The sequence below is a fragment of the Cryptomeria japonica genome, chromosome 4 (genome assembly GCF_030272615.1).
Source record: "Cryptomeria japonica chromosome 4, Sugi_1.0, whole genome shotgun sequence".
NCBI classification, from domain to species: domain Eukaryota; kingdom Viridiplantae; phylum Streptophyta; class Pinopsida; order Cupressales; family Cupressaceae; genus Cryptomeria; species Cryptomeria japonica.
Window position 1 is genome coordinate 724,206,973 of NC_081408.1, and position 25,993 is coordinate 724,232,965.

The 25,993-nt window shown below is 38.0% G+C and overlaps 1 protein-coding gene across 3 annotated transcripts in view; it reads left to right on the plus strand.

Annotated features, from left to right (window-relative positions):
• The window catches only part of LOC131027470 (isoleucine--tRNA ligase, cytoplasmic), a 150,382-nt gene that overhangs the window by 74,707 nt on the left and 49,682 nt on the right, over positions 1 to 25,993 (plus strand). For all 3 annotated transcript variants that reach the window (XM_057957549.2, XM_057957551.2, XM_057957550.2), the window contains exons 9-12: positions 14,527 to 14,605; positions 24,160 to 24,318; positions 24,504 to 24,593; positions 24,818 to 24,951. In XM_057957549.2, the coding sequence (XP_057813532.1) occupies positions 14,527 to 14,605; positions 24,160 to 24,318; positions 24,504 to 24,593; positions 24,818 to 24,951 (462 nt within the window). The remainder of the gene's footprint in view (positions 1 to 14,526; positions 14,606 to 24,159; positions 24,319 to 24,503; positions 24,594 to 24,817; positions 24,952 to 25,993) is intronic.

The window sequence follows — 25,993 nt, forward strand, 5'->3', positions numbered from 1 at the left end:
CATTTTGTCCATTAGGAGGCTGCATAATAACATATTCTAGAATCTAGTTACAAGAGATGACTCGAAGTCTTGAATTTTTACATTTTAATTCATGTGACAAAAATGAGAAAGCAAGGCAAGGAATAGAGAACCTCCATTTGCATGCTCACCAAATATCCCTCTAAGATGAAGCCTCTAAGAGATTTGATCCCCAATGGTTGCTCTACACCACCCAATCATGTGACACCCTTTGGTCCACCCCACCATGCTAGGAGATTGGCACTTGGGCACAAGCACGACACTCATGTAAAACAAGGGAGGATAACTCAAACATCCAGTCAATAATAACAATCATCATATTATCCACATATGGTATGAGATGAGACAAATCATCAAGGCATATACACCAACTAGTGTGATCAACATCAAATGCAAAAATGGCCAACAAACACGATCAACATCAAATACAAAACAATCCACCAAGCATGATAAAGACCAAATACACAATAGGCAAAGGATAAACCATATAACATGGGTACAATCTCATGCATTCATGGTCTCATCCAATCACAACATGGCTAGAGATGGGTTCCATGTTGAACACCAACTCCAAAGGAATCAGAGATGAGGATCCTAGAGGTAAGGTAAGGAGTGTCATTGCTAAGTAGGATTGATTATACATCCCCGTTGCCCTACAAGGGTACTCAATCGACAATCTCGAAAGACTCTTGGAGTGCTGCATGTCCATGACAATCTCTAGTGACGTTCGAAGTCTTGCATGCCCATGAAAATCTCTAGTGACGTTCGAAGTGTGGCATGCCCATCAAAATCTCTAACAACATCTCTAGTGAGCCATGTCCATGACAATGTCTAATGATCTTTTGAATGTGGCATGTTTCTTTTGAGGAGGATATCCAAGGGAGATCAATTTGGAAAGTAATTTATTATTCTCAAAGGTATCAATGAAGAGTGGTGACTTAATTCTTATGAAAAGGGGCGACTCTTCACCAATAAATTATAAAGGAGAAATTATCACAAGCATTCAATGATCATTTATCAGTCATCACTAATGAATCCATCAAGCAAACAATCAATCAGCTAATGATCACTTTATCAAATCAGCATTCATTCAATTATCAATCACAAATATATCAAAAGAGCATTTATTGCATCATCACTCATCAATCATCTACTGAACAATCACGTAATCACACTCACCAATGTCTCAAATCATCCAATCAAAAGAAGTCATTCAATCAATCATACAAATATCAATCATTTAATAGCGATTCATCAAGGAATGAAAGTCATCAATTTGGAGTAGAAACTGATTGCAGCAAATAATAATATTAAAAAATATAATTGTAGCATCCATTTGAGAATACATTTATTATTTAATCAAGATGCATTTAATTGTAGATATTTTGGCAAATTCCCTGAGCAATTATGAATTTGTAAAGTGTCTTGCAAATAGAAAGGATGGCCAGCCTTTTGAGCTCAGGAGAGGTGAAGGATGGCCAATCTTCATGCTCTTATCAGGTTAGCCATCCAAATATGGAATGGACGTCTCGTGTTCCATGCTTGTGGGCTAGGAGGTGGACTGGATGATCAGCCTTCCATGTTCTTGGGCTTGATCAAGGAGGATAGTGAGCCTCCAAGGTGGATTGAGGGATGGAAGGGGGACCCACCTTCCATGCTCGCACAATACAAGGACGACTAGCCTTGATATTTCAGTTTTCAAGCATTTCCAAGAAATTTACGATGTGATTTGCTTTGAGGAATATGCTATGATGTTTTAATTCAAATATTAATGATGCTATGATTTATTGATCTAAATATTATGATGTTTTTATGTATGGATTTTAATATTATCTTAATTTCTTGTTACTTAATATTACTAATATTTGTTTTTAGTCATAAATATTGTATGCAGGCCTAAAATTATGAATTCTTGGACATTACATATTCCCACCATTTTGGTTTCTTTTGAGAAACCTCTCCAGCTAAATCATGACTTGCATTGCTTCATTCTATGTCATTTGGATGCTGATCCATATTCTCGTAAAGAAAATCCATTGGTATTGGTACCTGCCTAAGAGATTCCACATGCTTAGAATCACTCGAGTCCCCCCTTCAGGTGTAGCTATGGAAGCTGGACACCTAAATCTTAATCCTTCAAAGGTTGATCTTCAGTAAACCTGATCTTTGAAGAGAGCTGAAAGTGCCCAACTTCTTCATCGATCACAACATTGCTGCTCAATGTCAAGTGGTTAGTGCCAACATCAATGAGCCAGTAGGCTTTATGGTTGTCACTATATCATGCTAGCTTCAACTTGTGACTCTTCAAGTCCAACTTGGTTCTTTTTGCATTTGGAATCTAGATGTATGCAGTAGAACCGAAAACCTTAAGACGATTCACCGTCAATTTGCTCCAAGACCATGCTTCCTCTAGGGTCTACTCCTTCATTGCTTGGGTCGGAGACCTATTGAGAAGATAAACTGCAGTGTAAACTGCTTCAACCCAAAACTTCTTGGGAACCCTTGTTCTCCAACATACGTTGGGTCATCTTTGTAATATTACGGTTCCTTCTCAACTACTGCATATGTGTATTGTTTGATACCTTGTTTAGCACAGAAGTCATTGAATTCATTTGAAATTATCATGAGTTACGATATGACATCTTGACTCTTTCTGTGCTAATGATTTGAAATTTTAAAATTCCTTAAACATATCTGATTTACACTTCAAGAACCCACATTTTCCTATTGAAATAATCAATAAACAAGACGAAATACCTGCAACCAATGGCGAATGTTGTTTTTGTTCGTCAGCAAACATCTGCATGAACCAGCTGTAGGATTCTCGAGGCACTTCAAGCCTGTCCATCTGAAAACAGATTTCTTGGCTGCTTCCCTGCTGTGTTCTGCAGACACCCTATATTTACTATTGAATGTCAGGTAGGTCGTTTACCATATTTTTTCGTGCCAACTGAGAAATGTAGGTTAGGTTGAGTTGCCCATACCGTTGATTCCATAGTTAGTGTACTGATATCTGATGCACTCTTGGTTGCCAATGCACGGTCTTCTCCAATATCAACAAGCTGATACAAACCATGATCTTAGATCCCCAAAACAATGGTCATCTTGGATTCCTTGTTAACAATATCTCATTTATGTTTGTGAAAATATGACATCTAATTTGGGATAATGACCCATAATATGACTCATGAAGACCAAATTGAGCTCCATTCTAGGAACATAGTTCAAATTGAGAAAAATGAGATTTTTCCCTCCAAAAGATATTTGCAAATTTGTCTACCAACAATTGTGTACTCCGTAACACCCCTAAAGATCACCGAGTTTGAGCAATCTATACACTTTTTGAACCAATATCTCTTGTGGGTGAAATGTGGAGATGCTCCAAAATCTGTGTACCATGTAGAAGACGTTGATTGATCTACTGGTCATTTAGCCATGAACGCATAGAAAGCCGACTCCTTCCTAGAATGCTTTGTGACATGAGTTTTTGGTTGAGGCCCTTGCAAGTTAGATTTCTTTTCAACCGACCTCTTCTTGCAATGTTTCTTCATATGACCATTTTTTCCACAATGGTGATGTGATATCTATCAGATTATTGGAATTGTCTTCATTATTCCCTTGACCTTTCTTTTGAGGCCACTTGCCTTTGCCCTTGTCTTTGGCTGCAAAATCCTGTTTCATACTTGGTGCATCATTGTTGCTACCAAACTACTTCCATTTGTCTTGCTACAAGAGATTGTTGCACAAATCTACGAACGTCAGGTCAACAGTTGTAGATGTGATGTTGAGTGTCTCAATGAAACGTTCATATGCCTGTGGTAAGCTTTTTAGCATTATGATGACCGCATCTTCTTCCATCTTGCGACCCATGGGTTCTAGTAGATCACGAGTGTCTTTGATCTTCGTCAAATGATCTTGCAATGACATCTTCTCATCCATCATGATTGAGAAAAAGCTTATTTTTAAGGAAGAAGGCCCTACTTCTATTTGATGGCTAGTGCAGATCTTGTAGGTGCTTTGACGTCCCGACTCCCAACATAGGTTTTGCCTATTTTAATTCCTTAAAACATCTCAATTGTCATTGATAACTCCATTAGCATGACAAATTCTTGATCATGCATATCAAACTTGTCCTGATCTTTACCAGCAATGATTGGCTGAGTCTTAGTACCAAGGACGATCTTGTTTAGGCACCTATACTTGAAGATCATGGCCATGTGATGTTTTTAGGTGTCGCAATTCTTTCTAGTGAAGTGTTGGCTGCCTTTCGACATGATGTTTGGTAATGAGGCTATGCCTCCTGCAATCCGAAATTATTGAAAAATAAAGAAACCCTAGCTGTCTTGAAAGATCACATGAAGCAAACAAGACCCCTGATTTTGGTAGAAAATTACCAAAAAAGTGATAGCAATGCCCATCAAAGGTGTGAAATTGGCTAGAAACCCTTGCTATGTCAAAATAACTTGCAAATAATACTAAGATTGGGCAAACAAGCCAAAAAATGTGCAGACATGTCTCCAAACCCTAGCTGCGATTGCGAAAGGTAGAAAAATTCCTCAATTTTAAATAAAAAATTGTTAAAAATCTGGAAAAAACCCATTGCACGTGTTTAGAAAGAGGCAGTTTTTTTGACTTGCAGCATGATTTCAAGTAGAAAAATGTTGTGATTTTTGAAAAAAAAAAAGAAAAAGAAGGAAAATGTAGCAGTTTTTGCAAAACCCTTGCTGTGATTTCCAGACACAAACCGACGATTTTAACATAAAAACTTTTGCACAGTTTCAAATGAAAGTTGCAATTTTTAGAGTAAAAAAAATTGCGATTTTTAATAGCGGGTGTGATTTATACTGCAAAAACCTTGCACGATTTTTAACAAATAGTGGGCGTAAAATGCTAGCTGATCTGTATGATGTTGTAGTGTATAGTACGATGCCCTTTTGGCATGTTTTGTGTTTCACCAGCAATTCCTCAATCTGTCATTGCCGGCAGCAGTCCTTAAGATGATTCCTTGTGAGGTATGTTGAGGCTTTATCTCAGCATTCATGCAATATTACTAAATATAGAAGACACAAAATGATTACCAAGATATTTGACATTAATGAAGGAGCGAAAGTCTAGTTAAATAGAAGTTACAAAAGATCTATCCGTAACGGATAAGATCGATAACTAATAAAGCAAAGTCTAACAACGGGAATCGCCATGAATCGCCTAAACTTGGCGAGTCCGAGTCCGAGTCATGCTCGCCGAGTCTCTGGGACTCGGACTTGGACTCGTCCGAGTCTGGCGAGCAAACTTGCTAGACTCGCCGAGTTGGTGAGTTTGGCTCCGAGTCATGCTCGCCGAGTCTCTGGGACTCGGACTTGGACTCGTCCGAGTCTGGCGAGCAAACTCGCTAGACTCGCCGAGTTGGCGAGTTTGGCTCCAACTCGCCAAACTCGGCGAGTCCCGAGCGCCGCCAGACTCGCCGAGTTTGGCGAGTTTTTGGCGAGTTTGGCTCCAACTCGCCAAACTCGGCGAGTCCCGAGCGCCGCCAGACTCGCCGAGTTGGCGAGTTTGGCTCAAACTCGCCAAACTCGGCGAGTCCCGAGCCCCAAACTCGGAGAGTCCCGAGCCCCAAACTCGGCTACTGCTTGGGTTAAGTAAAATGACAACAAAAAAACATTTTAAAAAGTTTTTTAAAAATGAATGGTCTCGTCTTTGTTCACTACAACCTCCGCCTGAGAATGAGAAAAATTAGGGTTACAACATGTTAGCCAATAGAAAAATAACACCTGACACCTTTATTAAATAATAAGTTTTTTTGGCCTCGCGGGGCGCTGCCCCTCAACCCCGCCCTGTATTGCGGTAGGGAGTGCTGCTCCTTGATCCCACCTTGGGGGTGCTGCCCGCAAACCCCCATCGAAAAATATTGGGGGAAACTACGTCGATAGAAGTAGGGAAAATTTAACCTCCGAGTCTAACACTGATTGGATCGACCAGGTAGATATAGAGGCTGAGACTGTAGCCATGGCAGAGGAGGAGCAGAGAGCACGAACACAGACAGGAGATTTAGAGGCAGATAGTGACACGAATGTTCATGATGTTGGTGAGCATGGCATGGTGTCACGGGGAGCGGCTATGGCTGTCGAATCATCTAGGACCTACCTGTTGTGACGTTTTCACACATCGCCCCATTGCAAATGGGGACCCTTGCTTTTTTGCTTTTTAGGGTTTGTTTTTTTGGTCTTTTAGGGTTTTGTTAGCTAGCCTTTGCATTTTGAGTGTCGCCCAGGTGATCACATGGATAAGCAAGTCCGGCTTGAGTGATGTCTTGATCCTGAAATTTGGCTAAGTCTGGAATGTCCTGATCCTGAAAATTTGGCTAAGTCTGAAAGTCCTGATCCTGAAATTTGGCTAAGTCTGGAATGTCCTGATCCTGAATTTGACTAAGTCTGGAAACTGAAAAATCTCAAAAAACTAGATTTTGCAATATAACTCCTGGAGGTCTGAAACCACTCTCAAACATCCTGAAAGTATATATGGAATATAACTTAAAGTATAAGAAAGAAGAAACATAGAAGGAAATGTCATAAAAATTATCCTGATAGAGAGTTCAAAAAGTCAAATTTCGCTCCTGTCCTTCATTGAGGATCCAGAGCGAATTTCGCCCCTGTCCTTCTCCAAGGGACCAAGGCAAAGCGCTCCTGTCCCTCACCAAGGGACCAGGGCGAAAATACTTATTTGAGCCATTCCTGGCCTCCTTTGGTTAAATTGAGACATCAAAAGCATGGTGAAGGACGAAATGAGCATGATAGAGCATCCAGACTTGATCAAAAACAATGAAATGATGAAGTTTTTGCCTAGAAGGTCAAATTCGCTCCTGTCCCTCACTGAAGGACCAGAGCGCTTTTCTTTATATGCACAATTTTAGACCTTTTTTGGACATTAACTTTTATTCATAGCATGAAGTAAGATGATATCTTCCTTAGCCAAGACATTTTTTGATGAAAATTGTAACGATTTGGCCTAGAGAGCAAAATTCGCTCCTGTCCCTCACTGAAGGACCGGAGCTTGAATCCCAAATTTGCATTATCCTCACAAGACTTAAATAATTTTGCGATTGGAAGAGGCCAAGGGGAGTGTGCTCTGTCCGTTGAATATAATTTAAGTGGGCCACAAAGGAGAAACCAACCTAAATGACAAGTTCGCCCCTGTCCCTCTCCAAGGGACCAAGGTGACTGGCTAGGGCGCTCCTGTCCCTCTCCAAGGGACCAGAGCGATTTTCCCTCAAGACAAGATTTGGGCAAGAGAAAAACAAGTTTTACGTTTGAGGTGGGTGAAGGAAGACGCGATCAATCCGTTGAAGATAATTTTGGAAGCTAGCAAAACACAAGTGAGCTTATGAATGCAAAATCGCTCCTGTCCCTCTCCAAGGGACCAAGGCGAAATATACATTGTCAAGTCTTCCCCTCCAAATTTGGATGAGTCCAAGTCAAGACACAAGGTCAAAATGATATTTAAAGTGCTTCAAGAGGGTACGAGATTGCAAAGACCAAGGACAAAAGATGAAATCGCTCCTGTCCCTCACCAAGGGACCAGGGCGAAAATGCTTTAAAGTGCACTCATTTCAAAGATCGAATAAATTGAACTCGAAATTCTAAGTAAAAATGCCATCTTGGACGTCAAAAATGAGGTCTTGGACGTAAAAAACAAGAAGTGTGAGGTCCAAAAGGTATAATCGCTCCTATCCCTCTCCAAGGGACCAAAGCGATCTTGTTAATAGCCATTATTTTCCATGCTTGGGCGCCAAATATCCTTCAAATTACATTAAATACCAATTTCGCTAGAACTCCAGGATATTTTTAAAAATTAAATTGACATTTAATAAGTGCGCATGGTATTTAATAATTAATTTTGAGCCTAAAAATCGAATTTTTTTAATTATGAAGGCATTTAAAATTAATTATTATTAAATTAAAAAATAAAATGGGAGCGCTTGGGGTATTATGTAATGTTTTTTTATCAAGTCAGCCTCTCCTTTTATTTAATTTTTATTTATCTTTTGGCCTATTTTTCCAAGTCGGCCCATGGGAAATGAAATGGTGAGCGCTCTATATATTTGGGGTGTGTTTTTTTTTCATTATTCAAATCATTCACTCATTGTTTCAAGTGCGATTTGGAGAAGCAAGGAAGGAGGGCGAAATTCATCTTGAAGGCTTTTGGAGAGGCGTATTTCTTGGTAGTTTGGAGGATAATTTCCAGATTTTTGAAGACATTTGAAGGCGAATTTCCAAATTTTTGAAGAGGAAGGTGGAGTTCTTTTCCAAGCTAAAGGAGGTGCATTTTATCCAAGGGAGAGCTTTGATCTACGCTTTGCCTAGCGAAATTCTCCTATTTTTGCATCATTTTTTTAGAATTAATTCCTAAGTGAAGGTATGGCATAATCACCTTGGCACCATTTTTGAAGATTTAAATTTTGCTTTGAAAATCCTAAATTAGGAAATGATAACTCAAGATTTATCATGAGGTTTCCTAATTAAAATCTTGAATCTTCCTTTTAAAGTTTAATTTTTAGATTTCAAGATATATTATTAATTGTGAAATGTTGTGTAGGTATCAAGATGGCAACTCCCAAACTCGAAGGATCTACAAGTCGGAAGGCTCTCATCAAGGACAATCAAGCCAGATCAAGGACGGTCAAGCAAGGACAAGGACGACCTTCTTCGATCCAGCCTAGCAAGGACAAGGGCGACCTCCTCCAGCCTAGCAAGGACAAGGACGGCCTTCTTCGATCCAGCATCATCAAGATAAGGGCGACCTCTTCCAATCCAATATTCCAAGGCGAGGTACATTAATCATCCTACACATCAAGGACACAAGAAGTTAGAACAAGGGTTCGTTGAAGAAGCAGATAGTTCCAGATGAATTAATTAAAGCTAGCTTCTCAACAACATCAAGTTGAATATTTACCAAGTTACAAGTGTCAGACGAGGTGGCATCCTAGTCATCACTTCTCCAGTCAGTGTGGTCCACCTCAGCATGTCCAGATTCAATGTACCTAACTCATGGAAGGTGGCACAAACTCCGATGTACCTACCCCGACTATCCATTGGTCGATTTTTCTAGAGAGGACATGTGTCCAAGCAATACAATTTTATCATTGGTCAAGCATTAAATGTTATGTAATGGTTGTAACAAACCCTAATTAGGGTTTTCATTGTTGAATCTTGGCCATTGATCTCGAATTGATCTAAGCCATCGAATTGTATTGAAGGCACTATATAAGCCCTGACATTTCATTTTGTAAAGGTAATTAGCAATAGTTAGAGAGTTAGAAGATAGTTGGAAGAGTTAGAATATAGTTGATAGAATAGCAATTAGAGTAGAGTAGAGAGAGAAGGCAAAGATTGTTGCCAAGATGTTGTTGTAAGAGACTTGTAAAACTTCATTGAAGAAATGGTGAAATTTATGGGTCGATTCGACAATTTGCATGGTCTCTATACTTCTCATATTTGATTTCATGTTATTAGATGAGTGGAAGAAATGTGCTTGATTGATGATGAAATTCGTATATCCATACTACTAGCAGTTTGTTGATTGCAGACTTGCCTTGCGTAGTCAACTGGAATTATTCAGCTTAAGCTTAACTTCAATTGTCGCTTCTTCATTGATATGCATCAGCTTGATGGTGTCTATGCCTGCAGTGATGATTTGAACATCATAAAGCTTTCCTTCGAAGATCGCACTAGCCTTGTGGAGATGATCCTGCGATGTCAAAACAAGACCTAGTTAGAATTTCACCAAAGATCAATCATTGCTCCTACATTCCTTAGTATTAGGATTAGATTCTCTCCCCGCCCTCGTCTTTTTTCCTTTTTTTCAATTCTAAGCTAGTAAGAGCCTGTATTCCAGCAATATTCAAAGCAGATCAGACGTTCAATCATCGAATGTAAGTCCCCTTGTGATTCCAGCAAATCACATCATACCACAGAGAGCTTATCCACACGTAGAGACCCTACATAAAAGAACCTTGGAGTCATCCTGATTGATCCTTTTTCGCGATATCTTCAGCAATCAGAGGCTTTATTCAAGAGAGGATAAGGTACCCTTAGGTATTTTATTTTGTGTTTGATAGTGTACAAAATACACGTCAACACTACCTTAGACGCCTTCGCAGAGGGCCAGGGCCGGAGGGTGCTGCCGTGCAGGCTCTTCTGAGCCATAGGCTTGTAGTTGTATTTACCTTTGGTGTTTGTATGAAACATTTGATGATGATCATATGATGACATGGATTTTTTATTCCATGAGTTTTGTAATATTGTATACATTTGACAATATTTATATATCTATGTTTGTTATTTCTTTCAGCTACAATTTGCGTTTATGCTTATGTGATTGATGTATACTTGTGTATGTAATCAAATGAGCCGAGTTTGATGATGTTATTGTGTCTTTAAGGTGTATTCAATAAAGGGTGCCTGAAACAAGTTTTAAATCTTTAAAAATCTCTAAATTTCTCGAGTTTTTCACTTTCCCGAGTCCAGCCGAGTCTGAAGCCGAGTCTGACACCGAGTCCCGAGTCCGAGTCCGATTCGGCCTTGCCGAGTCCGAGTCCCGTTTCTTTGATCTAACCCAATGACTTAATTGGTCATTATAATAAAAAATTACAGTATTACTTTAATATGTACAAAAGTTGGAACATAAAAATGGATATATTATATACCTACTCTTTTGTTTCAGTTGAAAATTTCTCTCTCTGAATTTGATGTCACAGAAAAGTCTTGAAGCTAGTTTAGGTAGAGTCTTACCAATACTTTCATTCAGTTCGTGTGTTTTGGTAAGGCTGAGCTAGTTTTGGGAAATTGTCCCACTTGTTAAAATTACAGTATTCAGTCGAGACTTGAAGCTAGTTTCTGTGTAGTCTTACCATGTCTTTCATTGAGTTGGTGTGTTTTAATGAGTTTGAGCAAGTTTTGGGAAATTGTCCCAATTGTTGTTAAAATTACAGCATGTTGTCGAGTAGAGTGAAGTTAACTGAATTGGAAGTTTAACCTTTACATTTTATTATTCTTGATTCCAAACTGCATGATCAACATGATTCTGGACCATATGCCTATCCTTAATTATTTGTTTATAACCAAATTATAAAGGGGTAACATTGATTCTAAATAATGTCTCAGAAATGTTATGGCATGGAAATGTTTGTACTTTTGTTGTTTGTGATTGTGGACGTTAATATATTTTTGTTCTGAGCTTTGTCACTTAGCCTTGAGAAATGTTAGTTCCATACAATATGTGTTAAAATAATATTAATATCTATTCTATAATAGTCATCTTCGACTTTTTTAGCTATTTAGCTTTTTAGTCGACTTATTTAGCTTGTTTAGTTAGCTTTTTATTATTTAGCTTTTTTTAAGCTTTTTAGCTTATTTGATTTCACTTAAACGACTAGTTCTTATTTTATAACGTCATCTTGTAATCTCTATATTAGATTATCCGATTATGGAATCATTCATTCAATTATTTTTCATGGTATCAGAGCCCAGGTCGATGGGATTTTTTAAAGTTTGGAGAATTTTTTAATAAAAAATCGAGCCTCCTACCTGGATATTTTTTCCAGAATTTTTTTAAATTTTCTTCTATGAAAAAAATTGCAGGAATTTTCGTAGGTTTTGACCTTTGAAAATCGCAGGTCTGAAGCCGTTTTTTTTAGAGTTTTGTTGGGCAAGGTTCGTGGGCAGATTTTTTTTCTGCTAAAATTTCGTGGTTTTCTTGGCACAAATTTTTTCCAAAGAAAATCGTGTCTTCTGAAAATCATGATTCTTTTTTGGCCTTCACAACGCGTTTTTCGCATCTGGTTTGCAGGAGGGTTTTTTTGCGTCTGCGCTGAATTTTTCAGAACCCTTTACAAATCGTGACCATTTTTCGGCTCCATTCGTGCATTTCGCGCGTGGTTTTTCCACAAAATTCGGTCTTTTTTTCGTAAAAAAAAGGGGTTTTGTTTTTGGTAGGGTCTAGCATGATTTTCATGCCTTTCTGTGCAGTTTTTAGAGTTTTCTGGCGGCGTGGATTTGGGTGGCAAAGTTTTTTTTTCCAGCTGTGCGATTTTCTTGCTTCTTCTGGCTGCAGTTTGTTTTCCACCATAGGTTTTCCGTTTGGGTTTTCCGGCGCTGGCGCAATTTTTAACCTCTGCACATATTCGCCGACCTGCACGCGTTTTTTTTTAGCCCATGTTTTTTCGGCACACTACCTTTTGCTATCAGCGACATCAGTGATTTTTCGCGCACACCTAGTTTTGTTTGGGCGTTTTTTAGCGATGGTTCTCTGCACATCTACAACTTACGCGTTGGGTATTTAAAAAAAAATCTCCTTCCCGCGGCTTCCTCAGATGGTGTTTTTTTGGGATTTGTTTTTCCGGCTCATGGAAGGGTTTTTGGTTTTTTCAAACAGCAATCTAGGGTTTTGCAGATTATTTATTTTCTGATTTTTCTCAAAAATCTGCCTTGGGATTTGTGCCAGTTATTTTTAACTGTTTTTTTTTTTTTTTCAAAAAAGCACATTATTTTCTGCAGATTATAATTTTTCAGAAAAAATTTAGGTTTTCAATTTGCAGGAAATTTTTAGTTTCTGGGTTTTTTCAACAAACCTCAAAATTTGTGCATTGGGATTCATGCCTCGATATCCGCTCCAGTGTTTCAAATCTTTTGTGCAGCTGTTTCTATTCTGATTTTTAATTAGATTCTTCTGTCTCTCGTCTTCCCTAGGTTGATCTCGTTCAACCTTGGTTTTCGTGATGGCATCTTTGACCAACATCATGTTGGAACTCAGACAGAAAATCAAATGCTGCAACAACACCTGGAAACAACGCTTGTTGCCTTGATTAGATTGATTTAGGCCAGACTTCGTCCCATAGGTCCCAGGGTTTTCACATTGTTTTCCTCAAAAATTGTTCGCAGGGTATATAATTTTCCCTTAAAAATTATCTCATCTGTAATCCACGATGTTCGCGTAAGATTTTGGTCATTTGGGATTTACCGTTTTCCACAAAAAACATGTTTTTTAACTTCAGATTTCTAGGTTTTCACGATTTTTTCTTCAAAAATTGTTTGTTGGTTTTTACGATTTTTTCCTCAAAAATCATCTGTAATACGCGAAGTTCGTGTGGGATTTGTGATTCGCGAAGTTCTCTGGATTTGATCGATTTTTCTCCTCAAAAATCGTGGTTTGTTGCAGTCAGTTTGGGTCGCACCTGCCAGGGCGAACATGAGAAACCGTGGTATCTTGCAGTCTATTTTGGAGTTGGTACTCTTCTGCAAAAGGGTTTGCTGTTTTTTCCTCAAAATCATGGTTTCAGGCATCCGTAATTTGCGTGTGCCAGATCTCTAATTCGCGTGTGAGAGCTACATTTCCTTGGATGGCTTTTGGTACTCTTGGTCATTTACATTCTGGAGATCCTGGGAGGGTCTCCGTAGCAGCAAAGTGTTCTTTGCATTTGTGATCATAACACCTGCAATGTCTTCTCTAGGGTATTGAGTATGATGACCATTAGGGAGGGTGTTAAAATAATATTATATCTATTCTATAATGGTCATCTTCTATTTTTAGCAGTCATCTTAGTTGTCGACTTTTTTAGCTATTTAGCTTTTTAGTCGACTTATTTAGCTTGTTTAGTTAGCTTTTTAAAGTTTTTTAGCTTATTTGATTTCCCTTTAATGACTAGTTCTTATTTTAGAACGTCGTCTTGTAATCTCTATATATACGCTTGTATATTGTTGAATAGATTATCTGATTATTGAATCATTCATTCAATTATTTTTTCAATATGTAATACTGAATCATCAATAATCTTTGAGCATGTATTTCATGTAAATATTTCTCCTACTTCGACAGCTCTCTCTAATATCAATACCGCTAATTGCTTCTTACTTGGTTAGTACTGTACAGTCAACTTTTCTAGTCCATCCAATTTGAATTGAAGTCTGCAGCTGACAAATTCTTGCAGGGGAAGTCTCCGAAGTTCAGATTTTTTTTTTGTTTACATTTAAAATGTTTCTCTGTTGTTGTATTTTGCTCTAAATATCTCTGTAGTTACTTACCTGGGATTAATCTTTCGCCAACATTTACATGTCTTTCTAACTGTTTTCTCTTCTAATTTACTGACAATTTAGTTCTTTTTAAAAAAGATCTTTCCAACCAGGTTTTTGTGCGCACCATCTTCCATACATAAAAGAAAAGCTGTTTACAAAGATAATGGGGGTCATCATGGCCCTCTGTTTATAGTATCTTGGTGTAACTTTTACCTTGCGAGACAATGCTGCTTTATAAATTACATTTAATGGTTTTGTTTCATTATCCAACTAAATAATGGAAGTATTGTCACATGATCTTTGGTATCCAATTAGTTGCTAAATAAATTGATGAAGAATCAAACGTTGCCAGACTCACTTTTTACTGTTTTGTGTGTTAACTTATCTAATAGATTTCCAGAAAACTGTAACTTGTTTCAGCAATTTGATTTTGTTCTTGTTGCAGGTTTGTTGCAGTGGAGAAGATTAAAGACCAGCTTCTGGAGAACAACAGACAGACATATTGGGTTCCTGATTATGTGAAGGTAAGATTCTCATTATTGATAGGAGCTTTGGCTAGTGTTTACCTGCTTGCTCTTTCAGTTTATCATGCTTGTATGCAAACATCTGGTCAAATACATGATTGAGATATCTTTATAGTGTTTTATGTTTTACACGAAGGGATTTAAACATATCCTTGAAGATTTTGATGGGACTTATAGCATAGGGCTTTGTAGAGTTATTTACTTGAGCAATACGGAACCAGTTTCCAGCCACTGTACAGACAAACAAACAACTTAAACAAAATGCAGTTGCTAATAACATGTCAACAAACAAATATAACATACAAGTGAAGGTGAAAAGGATGAAAAGCCAAATGATATGATATAACTTGAAATGATAATTGATTGATCTTATTGAATAATTACAAAGGAGACAAAGGCTCTTTAAATAAGCAATTACAGAGGATCTTTCCATAACGGAAACGATCGAAAACAAGGAAAGCAAACTAACTGAAAAGGAAGTTTCTAAATATAGACTCTATATCTAAAATGACCTTTAGCAATATTACTTTAATACCCTCCCTTAATGGTCATTCTACTAGCTACCCTACAGAAGATTTGACATAATTTGTAGGTCATTTGGCCATGAATGCATAGAAGGTTGAGTCCTCTTGAGAACGCTCTGCGACATGAGCCTTATTGAGACTTTCCCTAGTTGGACTTATGAATAGGCAACTACTTTCTGCAGAATATCTTCATATGACCAAGAAACGGAAACCATCCGTCCAACATGATGTTGGGTAACGAAGCCATTCCTCCCGTTATACAAAAAAATGAAATCAGCTTCTCAAAAAACTTCAATTTTTGTTAATAAAAAATCGGCAAAAAACAAAAACATACTATTCTGTCCAAAAATCATAAAAAAAGCTGCTGTGAAAGAATTGCCAAATTTATTCGTTTTGTGGAAAAATAGGAAAACACCATGACCATGATTTTTAAGAAAAAAACATGAAAAAACCCGCCTTGAATTTTTGGAAAAAATCATGCAAAACTTGTGAACTTAGAAATGATTTTTCTAAATAAATTGTGCAAAACATGAAACCCCTCCGTGGAAATGTATTTAAAGTATTGTAATGTTTCTATAATGGTCATCTTAGTCATTTAGTTAGTATTTAGAAACTTCTGATTATGTCTTTCGTGTTTCTATTTTCTATTGTTCCCTACTCATAGATGACACACTCACCGAAAACTCGTCGAGTTTTTGGATCTGGCGAGTAGTAATGACTTCTACTCACCAGGAAAACTCGCCGAGTTTTTGGAGAGTTTTTGCCAAACACTGTTAGAATAACAGCCGAAAACGGCTAAAAATACATGCTTTTTTTGTTTTTCGATATGGTTTTGGGTTGAGAAGGGGGAAACTCACTTGGAAGGGCCACGTCGAGAGCCCACTATGCCCTCAAGTAATCGCCAAGTTTTTTGGTCTGTCCGTCAGGATTCATATATGGAATATAACATTTAAGTATAAGTTCTTATACTTTAAGTTATACTTTAAGTATAAGTTCTTATACTTTAAGTTATATTCCATATATACTGTTATGATGTTTGAGAGTGGTTTCGGACCTCCAGGAGTTATAATGCAAAATCTAGTTTTTGGAGGATTCTTTAATTTTCCAGACTTAGTCAAATTTCAGGATCCTTCGGCAATGCCCCTTGACCCCAACTTGGGGGCGCTGCCCCCAAACCCCCGTCGAAAAATATAGGGGGAAACTACGCTGATGGAAGTAGGGAAAATTTAACCTCCGAGTTTGATTAGGCTCCATATGACAATATAATTAGCATCGAAGAAATCTTGGTATTATACATTTTAGAGTTGAAAGTTTGAAACTAGTTTTAGCTAGAGCTGGGAAGAGGAAGTTGTATTTACTTTTGGTTTTACAAAAACTATTTACTATTTTGCTTCCAGCCATCAGCATTTCTCATGAGGATGCGATTTTGTAGACACTTTGCATTTAAATATATCTAGAATCAACTTGTTTCTTTTGTGTTATCATTTATTGACTCATTGGATGCATCTTCTCATTAAATTTTGCAAAAAAAACGCATTTTTTATTAAAATTAAGCGTGTTTTTACGTTGTTGGGTTTTTCGCCGAGTTTTTCCTGAGTTTTCACTGAGTTTTTCCCGAGTTTTCACCGAGTTTTCACCGAGTTTTTTTCTCAGGGGTTTGGCGAGTAGTTCAACTATGGTTCCCATTATGGTAAAATTGTCTTGTATTCTCTTTTTAAGGAGTCTTTTGTCTCCTTCGTAAATATCAAACCCTGAATTATTATAACATGGTATCAGAGCTGGTTAAAATTCTTTAGGCGGGCTTTTTTTTTTTTTGAAAAAAAGTCGTACTTTCTTACTGTTGTGATGTATTCACACATTGCGCCATTGCAAATGGGGACCCCTACTTTCTGCTTTCTAGGGTTTGCTTTTTAGGTCTTGTAGGTTCTTGTCTATTGACCTTTTGCATTTGAAGGGTCGCCACGAAGCTCATTAGGATAGTAGGCTCTGCTTGAGTCAGGTGGATCTCCTCAAGAGGTCACGTCAATTGAGTGATTAGGGGTAATTTAGATCATTCCTAGGGTGTTTTTTGTGTACTATCTGGTTGCACTTCAAGTTACTAAATCAAACCTTGGTTGAATGCATAATGTCCTCCTAGGTCCCATTCTTTACATCAAGGGCAGAGCGAATTCGCCTTGAGAAGTCTGGAATGTCATCCTGATCCTCAAATGTCCTGAAATTTGGCTAAGTCTGGAATGTCATCCTAATCCTGAAATTTGACTAAGTCTGGAAAATTGAAGAATCCTCCAAAAACTAGAATTTGCATTATAACTCCTCGAGGTCCGAAACCACTCTCAAACTTCTTGACAGTATATATGGAATATAACTTAAAGTATAAGCTTATACTTAAATGTTATATTCCATATATGAATCTTGACGGAGAGGCTAAAATGTCAAATTTTGCTCCTGACCCTTCCAAAGGGTCCAGAGTGAATTTCAATTTCACTCCTGACCCTTCCAAAGGGTCCAAAGCGAATTCCTCTATAAGACACTCTACATTGCCCAAAGTCATGAACTAGCTTATTCCCAGGCTTGAGTGAAGGCAAAACAACTATTTGGAATGAAGAAATGTGAAAGATGAAGTCAGGATTATAGCCTAAGGAAGAATTTTGCTCCTGACCCTTCCAAAGGGTCCAGAGCGAAATTCTTCATAAACCTCATTTGCTTCCTTGCTTAGACTACCAACCGTTCCTTGGGCGTATTTGGAAGTACATTGACATGTCTTTGCTTCTTGAAGTGATAGAATGCGAAGAAGTGAAGGATTTTAGCCTAAAACTAGAATTTCGCTCCTGACCCTTCCAAAGGGTCGAGAGTGAAATTCTTGCAAGCACCTATTTTTCCCTTGGAGAAGTTCAAGTCCTTGATTTTTATGGCATGGATGGGAGTGGAGTGATGTGTCCTTGCCTTTTGAGGTGTATTGGAGTTGAAGGAATGAAGAGTCAAGCCTAGAGCATGGATTTTGTTCCTGACCCTTCCAAATGGTCCAGAGCGAAATTCCCGAAATCTCCTTTTTCTCCCAATTTTGTGTCAAGCCAAGTGTGGATCAGGGTGAATTAAGATTGGAGATACCCCTAGGCATGCCTTTGAATGGCTTGTGACCACCAAAAGTGAAGGTTTTGAGCTAGAGCATGAATTTCACTCCTGACCCTTCCAAAGGGTCCAGAGCGAAATCCTAAATAGGTCCTGTCCCTAGCCATGGTTTTTAGTGAAATTCTCCTTTCATGCCATTTTGAGGTCAAACAAAGTGTTGTCTTCATAGGGGAAGGATCCAAAGATGAGAGTCCAGGTATAGAAAGTGAGAAGGATAGATCTAGGTGAAGGAAAACAAGCAAATCAAGAATTTTGCTGCTGACCCTTCCAAAGGGTCTAGACCGAAATTCCCCAAATCACCTAGTTTGCCCATGATTAAGGCTAAGATATGGATTCCTAGGCCTTGGTGGAGAGAAGGCTAGCATGTGCTTGTCTTGGGAGGCATGTTGGAGTAGAGAAATGATAGAATTTGAGCCTAAGGAAGAATTTTGCTCTTGACCCTTCCAAAGGGTCTAGAGCGAAATCCTTAAAATCTCTATTTTGCTCCAATTTTGCATCAAACCTGGTGTTGATTGGGATTAAAGGCATCATTAGACATGCATTTGAGCAAGTTGTGGTCACAAAATGTGAAGATTTTGTCCTAAAATGTGAATTTCGCTCTTGACCCTTCCAAAGGGTCCAGAGCAAAATTCCTTATAGGTCCTATCCTTGGCCAAGGTCCAAAGCGAAATCCTCTTTTTTGGTCTTTTTGGAGGTCGAATGAATGATGTCTTCAGGAGAAAGCGATTCAAAGGTCAAGAGAAGTTCAACGCAAGTAGATGAAGTCTAAATTGAGTAAAATAGCAAATTTCGCTCCCGACCCTTCCAAAGGGTCCAGAGCGAAATTCTTATAGGGCCTGTCCCTGGGGAGGATCTTGAGCGAACTTCATTTTAATGTCTTCTTGTTGATGATTTAAGGTAAGAAATGCTATGTTAGAATGAATATATTATATATACTTAATCATCATTTGTTTGTTTTGTAGATCAACAAAATCAAGTTCGAGGGAGTCCAGGCCAAGACAAGGACGACCTCTTCAAGTCTCATCATTACCAAGGACACTTCAAAGGCATGGAGGAGGACTCAAGGTGTTTTGAAGTGTTGGAAGACTTCAAGTGTTCGAGGAGTTGCAAGCTAGCCTCAAGACCTCATTCTACCACATGAAGAAACCACATGATGACAAAGAAGAATGACACTTCAAGGCGAGGTATGCTACCAGAGAAAAAACACTTGACAATGAGGAAGCCTCATCAAGCATATGGGAGTAAAGGAGGTACATCATGCATCACATCAAGGACAAAGGAGGATCAACCAAGGCACAAACGTCAGACAAGGTGGCATCCCAGTCACTGCTCCTCCAATCAGATTGGTCCACCTCAGCATGTCCAGATTCAATGTACCTAATTTATCAGGGATGACACAAACTTCGGTGTATCTACCCCTGCTTCCTATTGGTCCTCATTCCTTGAGTGTAATTTTCTCATTGGCTAAGGAAGTTTGTTATAACAAACCCTAATTAGGGTTTCTATCTTGTAATCCTAGCCATTGATTCTAAGTCAATCAAAACCATCAATTTGTAAATGACTCTCTATATAAAGCCCTGGCTCTTCATTTGTAAAGGTTAATAGGGAGAGATTAGTTAATCGTTAGGAGTTAGCAAAAAGAGATAGAGATAGCATTTTAGAGTAGAGTAGAAAGAGAAGGCAAAGATTGTTGCCAAGACATTGTTGCAAAAGACATGTAAACTTCATTGAAGGAATGGTTTGGGTTCGTTTGGGTTCGTTAGTACAAAAACATGTAAATTATATATGTATGCAACCTATAAGCATGAATTAAGATTAGCATGTCACATAGCATCATATAAACAACAAAACCAACATAAACTTGTAATCGTAGCATCATGATCATACCATAACAGCATCATATACATCAAGTCTAATATCAAAATGATAAAATATTCAAGTATCATTGTTTCAACTTTCAACAATTTAAAGTTTGATCATTAAATGGATTCAAACTAAGAACATCCAAGTTTAATTTTTCAAACTGAGGACCTGGATTTTGCCGGCAACACCCCCAACGGGGTCAAGGGGCAGCGCCCCTTGCAGGGGTTTGGGGGCAGCGCCCCCAACGGGGTCAAGGGGCAGCGCCCCTTGCGGGGGTCTGGGGGCAGCGCCCCCAGCGGGGTCAAGGGGCAGAGCCCCTTGCGGGGTCGAGGGGTAGCGCCCCTCGCAGGGTCCCGGGGCAGCGCCCCCGCCGCCAACACCAAATCACAACCTTCAAACCCACACGGAACTCCATGGCGTGCATCAGTTTTCTGTTTTTTTAAGACGTCTAATTTTCTGCTTTTAAGGTTATAACTTTCACTTTTTACAAGGCGGAATTGAAAAAAAAATTAAATTTGCATTGTTTTTTAACTTTACGGGCCGCCCAGCCGCCCAGGTTCGACTGGGTCCGACCAAGTTCGACTGGGTTCGACCCCGGGTTCGACTGGGTTCGACTAGGGTCGAACCCACTCTAGGTTTTTCGAACCCTGGTCGAACCCAGGTCGAACCGGACCCGTACCACGGACCCGGTCGAACCCGGACCCGTACCAGGGGGGCCCAGAGGCGAACCCGGTAACTTAGGTAAATTCTATGTGTTGATTCTACAATTTGCATGGTCTCTATACTTCTCAAATTTAATTTCATGTTATTAGACGAATGGAAGAAATTTGTATGATCAATGGTGAAATTTGTATATCCATACTACTAGCGGTTTGTTGATTGCAAACTTGCCTTGCGTAGTCAATTGGAATCATTCAGCTTAAGCTTAACTTCAATTACCGCCTCTTCATTGATATGCATCAACCTGATAGTGTCTAAGCTTGTAGCGGTGATTTGATCATCATAAAGCTTTCCTTAGAAGATCACACTAACCTTGTGGAGATGATCCTAGCATGTTAAAGCAAGACTTAGTTAAAGTTTCATCAAAGGTCATCCATTGCTCCTACATTCTTAGTGTTAGAATTAGATCCTTCTCCAACCCTTATCGTTTTCCCTTTTAAAAATATCAAGGATCAGTAAAGACCCACGTTCCAGTGATATCCAAAGCAAATCAGACGCTCAGGTCATCGAATGTAAGTCCCCTTGTGATTCAAGCAAAATCACATTATACCGCATGAGCTTATCCACACGTAGAGAACCTACAATCAGATTCTTGGAGCTACTTCGATTGATCTTTCTGCGAGATCTTCAACATTCAGGGAAGCTTTATTCAAGAGAGGATAAGGTACCTTTAGGTATTTTATTCTGTGTTTGGTTGTGTACAAAAGACACATCAACACTTACTTGACAAATTTTGTGAAAATTCTGTCAGAAGTTTTTCAATTCTTTTTTTTCTTGTGGCTGGAAATCACAGATTTTTTTTTGATGGTTTATTTCTGAACTTCGAGGCAGTTTTTGTTTTCATTGACGCTTGTTGTTTTCCCCAATGGAATCACATTTTTTCGGGAGGGTTTTTTGCTTGTGCGTGAAGGTTTTGAGCGTTTGTGGGTTTTTGTTGCAATATTTTTCTGCGTCGTCTTTGTGTGACTGTGTTGGGTTTGCAAATCTTGCAACTCTTTTCTTGGCGGGTTTTTGAAGTAAAAATCGTAGGCTGTCATTTTCTGGAAATCGTTGTTTCTTCATTATGAACGTTTTGTTTGTTCGTGGGAAATTGGGAGTTGGGAAAGAAGAAATCATGTCCTTTGTAAATCCCGGGTTTTGCGATTGTGTTTTCCCTGTGTTTTACCTAGATGTTTTACTGTGATAGGGTTTTAATCTGTAGCTCGCTGTTTTTCAAAGTGTTTTTATTTACCGTGCGACCTTGAGCTTTTCCGCGATCTTTTGTGTTTTTTGCAAACGTAGTCACGATGGATCAGTTTTTTTCTACGTACGATGTCTGCAATTATTTTGTGTGGGCTTGCTTCATTCGACCTAGGTTTTTTGGGTCAGATCATGGGTTTTATAACTTTTTCCTAAAGAAGTTATTGCTGGTTTTTATAATGTTTTCCATAAATAAATATTGTGGGTTTTATAATGGAAATTATATCTGGGTTTTACAACTTTTTATTTAAAAAATTATTATGGGTTTTATAATTTTTTCCATAAAAAGTATTGTGGGTTTTATAATTTTTTCCATTAATTGCTCATAGGATTATGATAAGCTTTTTAGCGTGACAATCACCATATCCTCTTCTTCTATCTTGCGACCAGTGGCCTTCAATTAATTGCAAATGTCTTTGATCTTCATGAGATGATCTTGCAAAGACATCTTGTCGTCCATCATAATTGAGAACATGTTCATAAGGAAGAAAGCTCCAACGTCTCGTGCAGATCCTTCAGGTTACCCCAGATCTCTTTAGTAGTGTTGCCTGATGACACTATTGGAAGTATCTCATTAGTGACATATAACTTAAGTAGCATAACCGCTTCTCGATTATGCTCATCAAACTTGTCCTGGTCTTTACCCTCAACTCTAGGACGAGTAGAAGTATCTCATTAGTGACATAAACTTAAGTAGCATAACCGCTTCTCGATTATGCTCATCAAACTTGTCCCAGTCTTTACCCTCAACTCTAGGACGAGTAGTGTTACCAAGAACAAGATGATCAAGACACGGGTACTAAAAAAAATAGAGCATCCTCTACTTCAAGGTATTGTAGTTTTTAAAGATATTAAATTTCCACAGCTCATGATGATTATTATGCTGAGTTTCTGGATTCAACCGTGTAGATTTTGTTAGCATCAACGTTTCGGGATCACACTCCATGATCCATCCAACACGATGTTGTTCAACGATGCCATCCATTTTTGTCCAAAAATCGTCAAAAAATGCTGTTTCAGCACCGTGATTTTGTGGAAAAATCTTCAAACCCTTGATGCAATGGTGAAATCACACACAATTTTGTTTAAAAATCGAAATAACCTTCATTTTGTGGAAAAATGGTAAAAACCAATGATTTAAAAAATTGTGAAAAACAGCAACAAAAGACCATGATATTGAGGAAAAAATAATGGAAAAACCCACCACAATTCCTTTTTTGGAAAAAAAAAAAAAAAACCCCAAAAATACTGTAGCTGTAGATGATAACCCTCAATTTTATCAAAAAATCATTTTTTCTTTTTGCAAAATATAAAAATACACAGGTCTGAAAGCTCTAGCACTAAACATTGCAGGAATTCAGTGATTTTTGGGAAAAGTTGTGCAAACCAAAATAAAAAATCTGCAGAAAACGTGGGTTTGAAACCCTAGTCTCGTGCAACAGAGGAGCTCCATGTCTTTACCAAAAATCGTCCAAAAAAACTGCAGAATAACACCAAAGACCCACGATTTTTCTAACCAAAAAGACCCTCGATTTCAAAGAAACCCTTCTGCGATTTGCAAGTAGAAAAACCCTACATGATTTCTCAAGATCCTTTGATTTTTATTAAAAAAGCTGAACAAAAAATTTCTGAAAATGTTTTGCAAAAATTTTCAGGTAACCAACCCTGAATAATTAAATAGGCCAACAAGCTTCTCCAAATTTCCTCAAAATTTCTAGGAAAAGACCACAAATTTTTTACTAAAATATTTCACCGAAAAATGACCTATGCTTTGTTACCATGAAATGATAATTCGTTATTTACAAAGGAGATAAAAACTCCTTAAATAGAGAGTACAAGTAATGTTTCTATAAAAGAAACAATCAAGAACGAAAGACAAAAAGGAAAGATTCTAAAACTAACTAGAAACAGAAAGGAAACTAAAAAAAACTAGATGACCATTACATGATAAATATGACAATATTACTTTAATAGGAATGGGCTTGATATTGGTTACTGATATTATCTTACTTCTATGCATAACCAGAATAGGATTCTTTCTTAATGAATAGTTACTTTGTTTTACTCTCTGGGTTGCAGGAAAAGCGCTTCCACAATTGGCTGGAGAATGCCAGGGATTGGGCAGTAAGTCGAAGCAGATTTTGGGGTACACCCCTTCCTATATGGATTAGTGATGATGGGCAGGAAAAAATAATCATAGGTTCAATTGAAAAGCTGGAGAAGCTTTCGGGAGTCAAGGTTTGTGGGATCTTGGTTCTTATATCCACAGCCTTGTTTCAAATTTTAAAGATACTGTGAATCAAATTGTAAAGATACTGTGAATCAAGTTGTTTCGAATTGTAAAGATACCGTGAATCTGATAAAGCTTGTATACTGGATCGTAACCATTCTTGTATAATGATTTGTAAGACACTCATTTGCAGGTGACTGATATTCACCGGCATAAAATAGATCACATCACAATTCCATCTGGAAGAGGTCCTAATTTTGGAGTCCTTCGGCGCGTTGATGATGTAAGTTTAGGAAATTTCTAGTGTGATGTAAGTTTAGGAAATTTTTTGTTACATTGAAGGAGTCACTTCTAGTAATGTTGGTGGTGGACTACATCTTTGAATGTCACTTGCGTATAATAATTGAAAGGTTCTTTTGATATTGGTCAATTTAAGGAAGATGTTCTTAAGCATGTTCCAAAGAATTGTTTTTACTTTTCCAATGAGGAGTAAATATCTGTAAACAGGTTTTTGATTGCTGGTTCGAGAGTGGATCAATGCCTTATGCTTATATTCACTATCCTTTTGAGAACAAGGAATTTTTTGAGGGCAACTTCCCAGGGCATTTCATTGCAGAAGGCCTTGATCAGACTCGTGGATGGTAAGTAGTCAATTAAACACAATTGAGGACACACTGAGTAACCTATTTCAAATGTGATATTTTTCCTAAAAGAAACGATTCTTGTGCTATATACGGTAGCCATTTTTTTGCTTGACAAAGAAGGTATTTTATTAATGTTTTAGATTTGTAGCTTCAATATTCAGAAATTATCTATTCTGTTCCAGATTTACAATGTACATGCTATATTCAATTGGTTGATTGTTGATTCATTGAATATATATTTATATATCCTTTTCTGGAGAAGGTGGGCTTATATTTCAAGCTCTGTGATAAGCTCACTACCTCTGATAATCCATCTCTGACCAACTCCATTGAAAACCACTGAAATCCAGTCAACCAAATAGCCATCTCTCTCTGAAACAAGCATTCACATTTCTCTACCCAATACCAGTAACACACTGATTGAATCATAAAAGCTGTTGGGGTGTAGGGTAAGAGGCAGGCCCTAAAACAAGGGGGTTCCATTTAGAGCATCAAATGGAATTAATGGGCCATCATCTCATGTCTCAGTAAACAAGAGGGTTTATTATGATGAGACACTGTGATCAAAGTGTCCTAAATGGATATGAGCCTTCCCAAAGTATTCTTGGTTTAGACTGGATTTGGAGGGACTATATAAGAGTCAGACAGAAGGTACAGAAAATTCACAACTTCAAAGGGCAGTCAATCTTGAGGAATTCCACTCAATGACATTGCTAAGCCTGCAAAATTTTTTCTAGTGAAAATACTTTTAAGCTATCAATGACTCTGGAGTCATAGTTTTATAGAGAATAACCTTAGCTAATTTATTCTACCATATTTTCTGATAGAAGCAAATTGTACATCTATATAGTATATAGTCATTGCCAATGAGTTATCTAGAATGTAGACCAAAATTGAACAAATTGAATGAGGCAGCTTGTTATTACAAGTAATTTTCACTCAAGGCTAAGGAGAGCTTATAACAGGGCTTCTAAAACGTGGCTTAGCGATTGGGGTCTGAGTAGATGGCACAGGTAATAATTTAGAAGATAAATTTTCT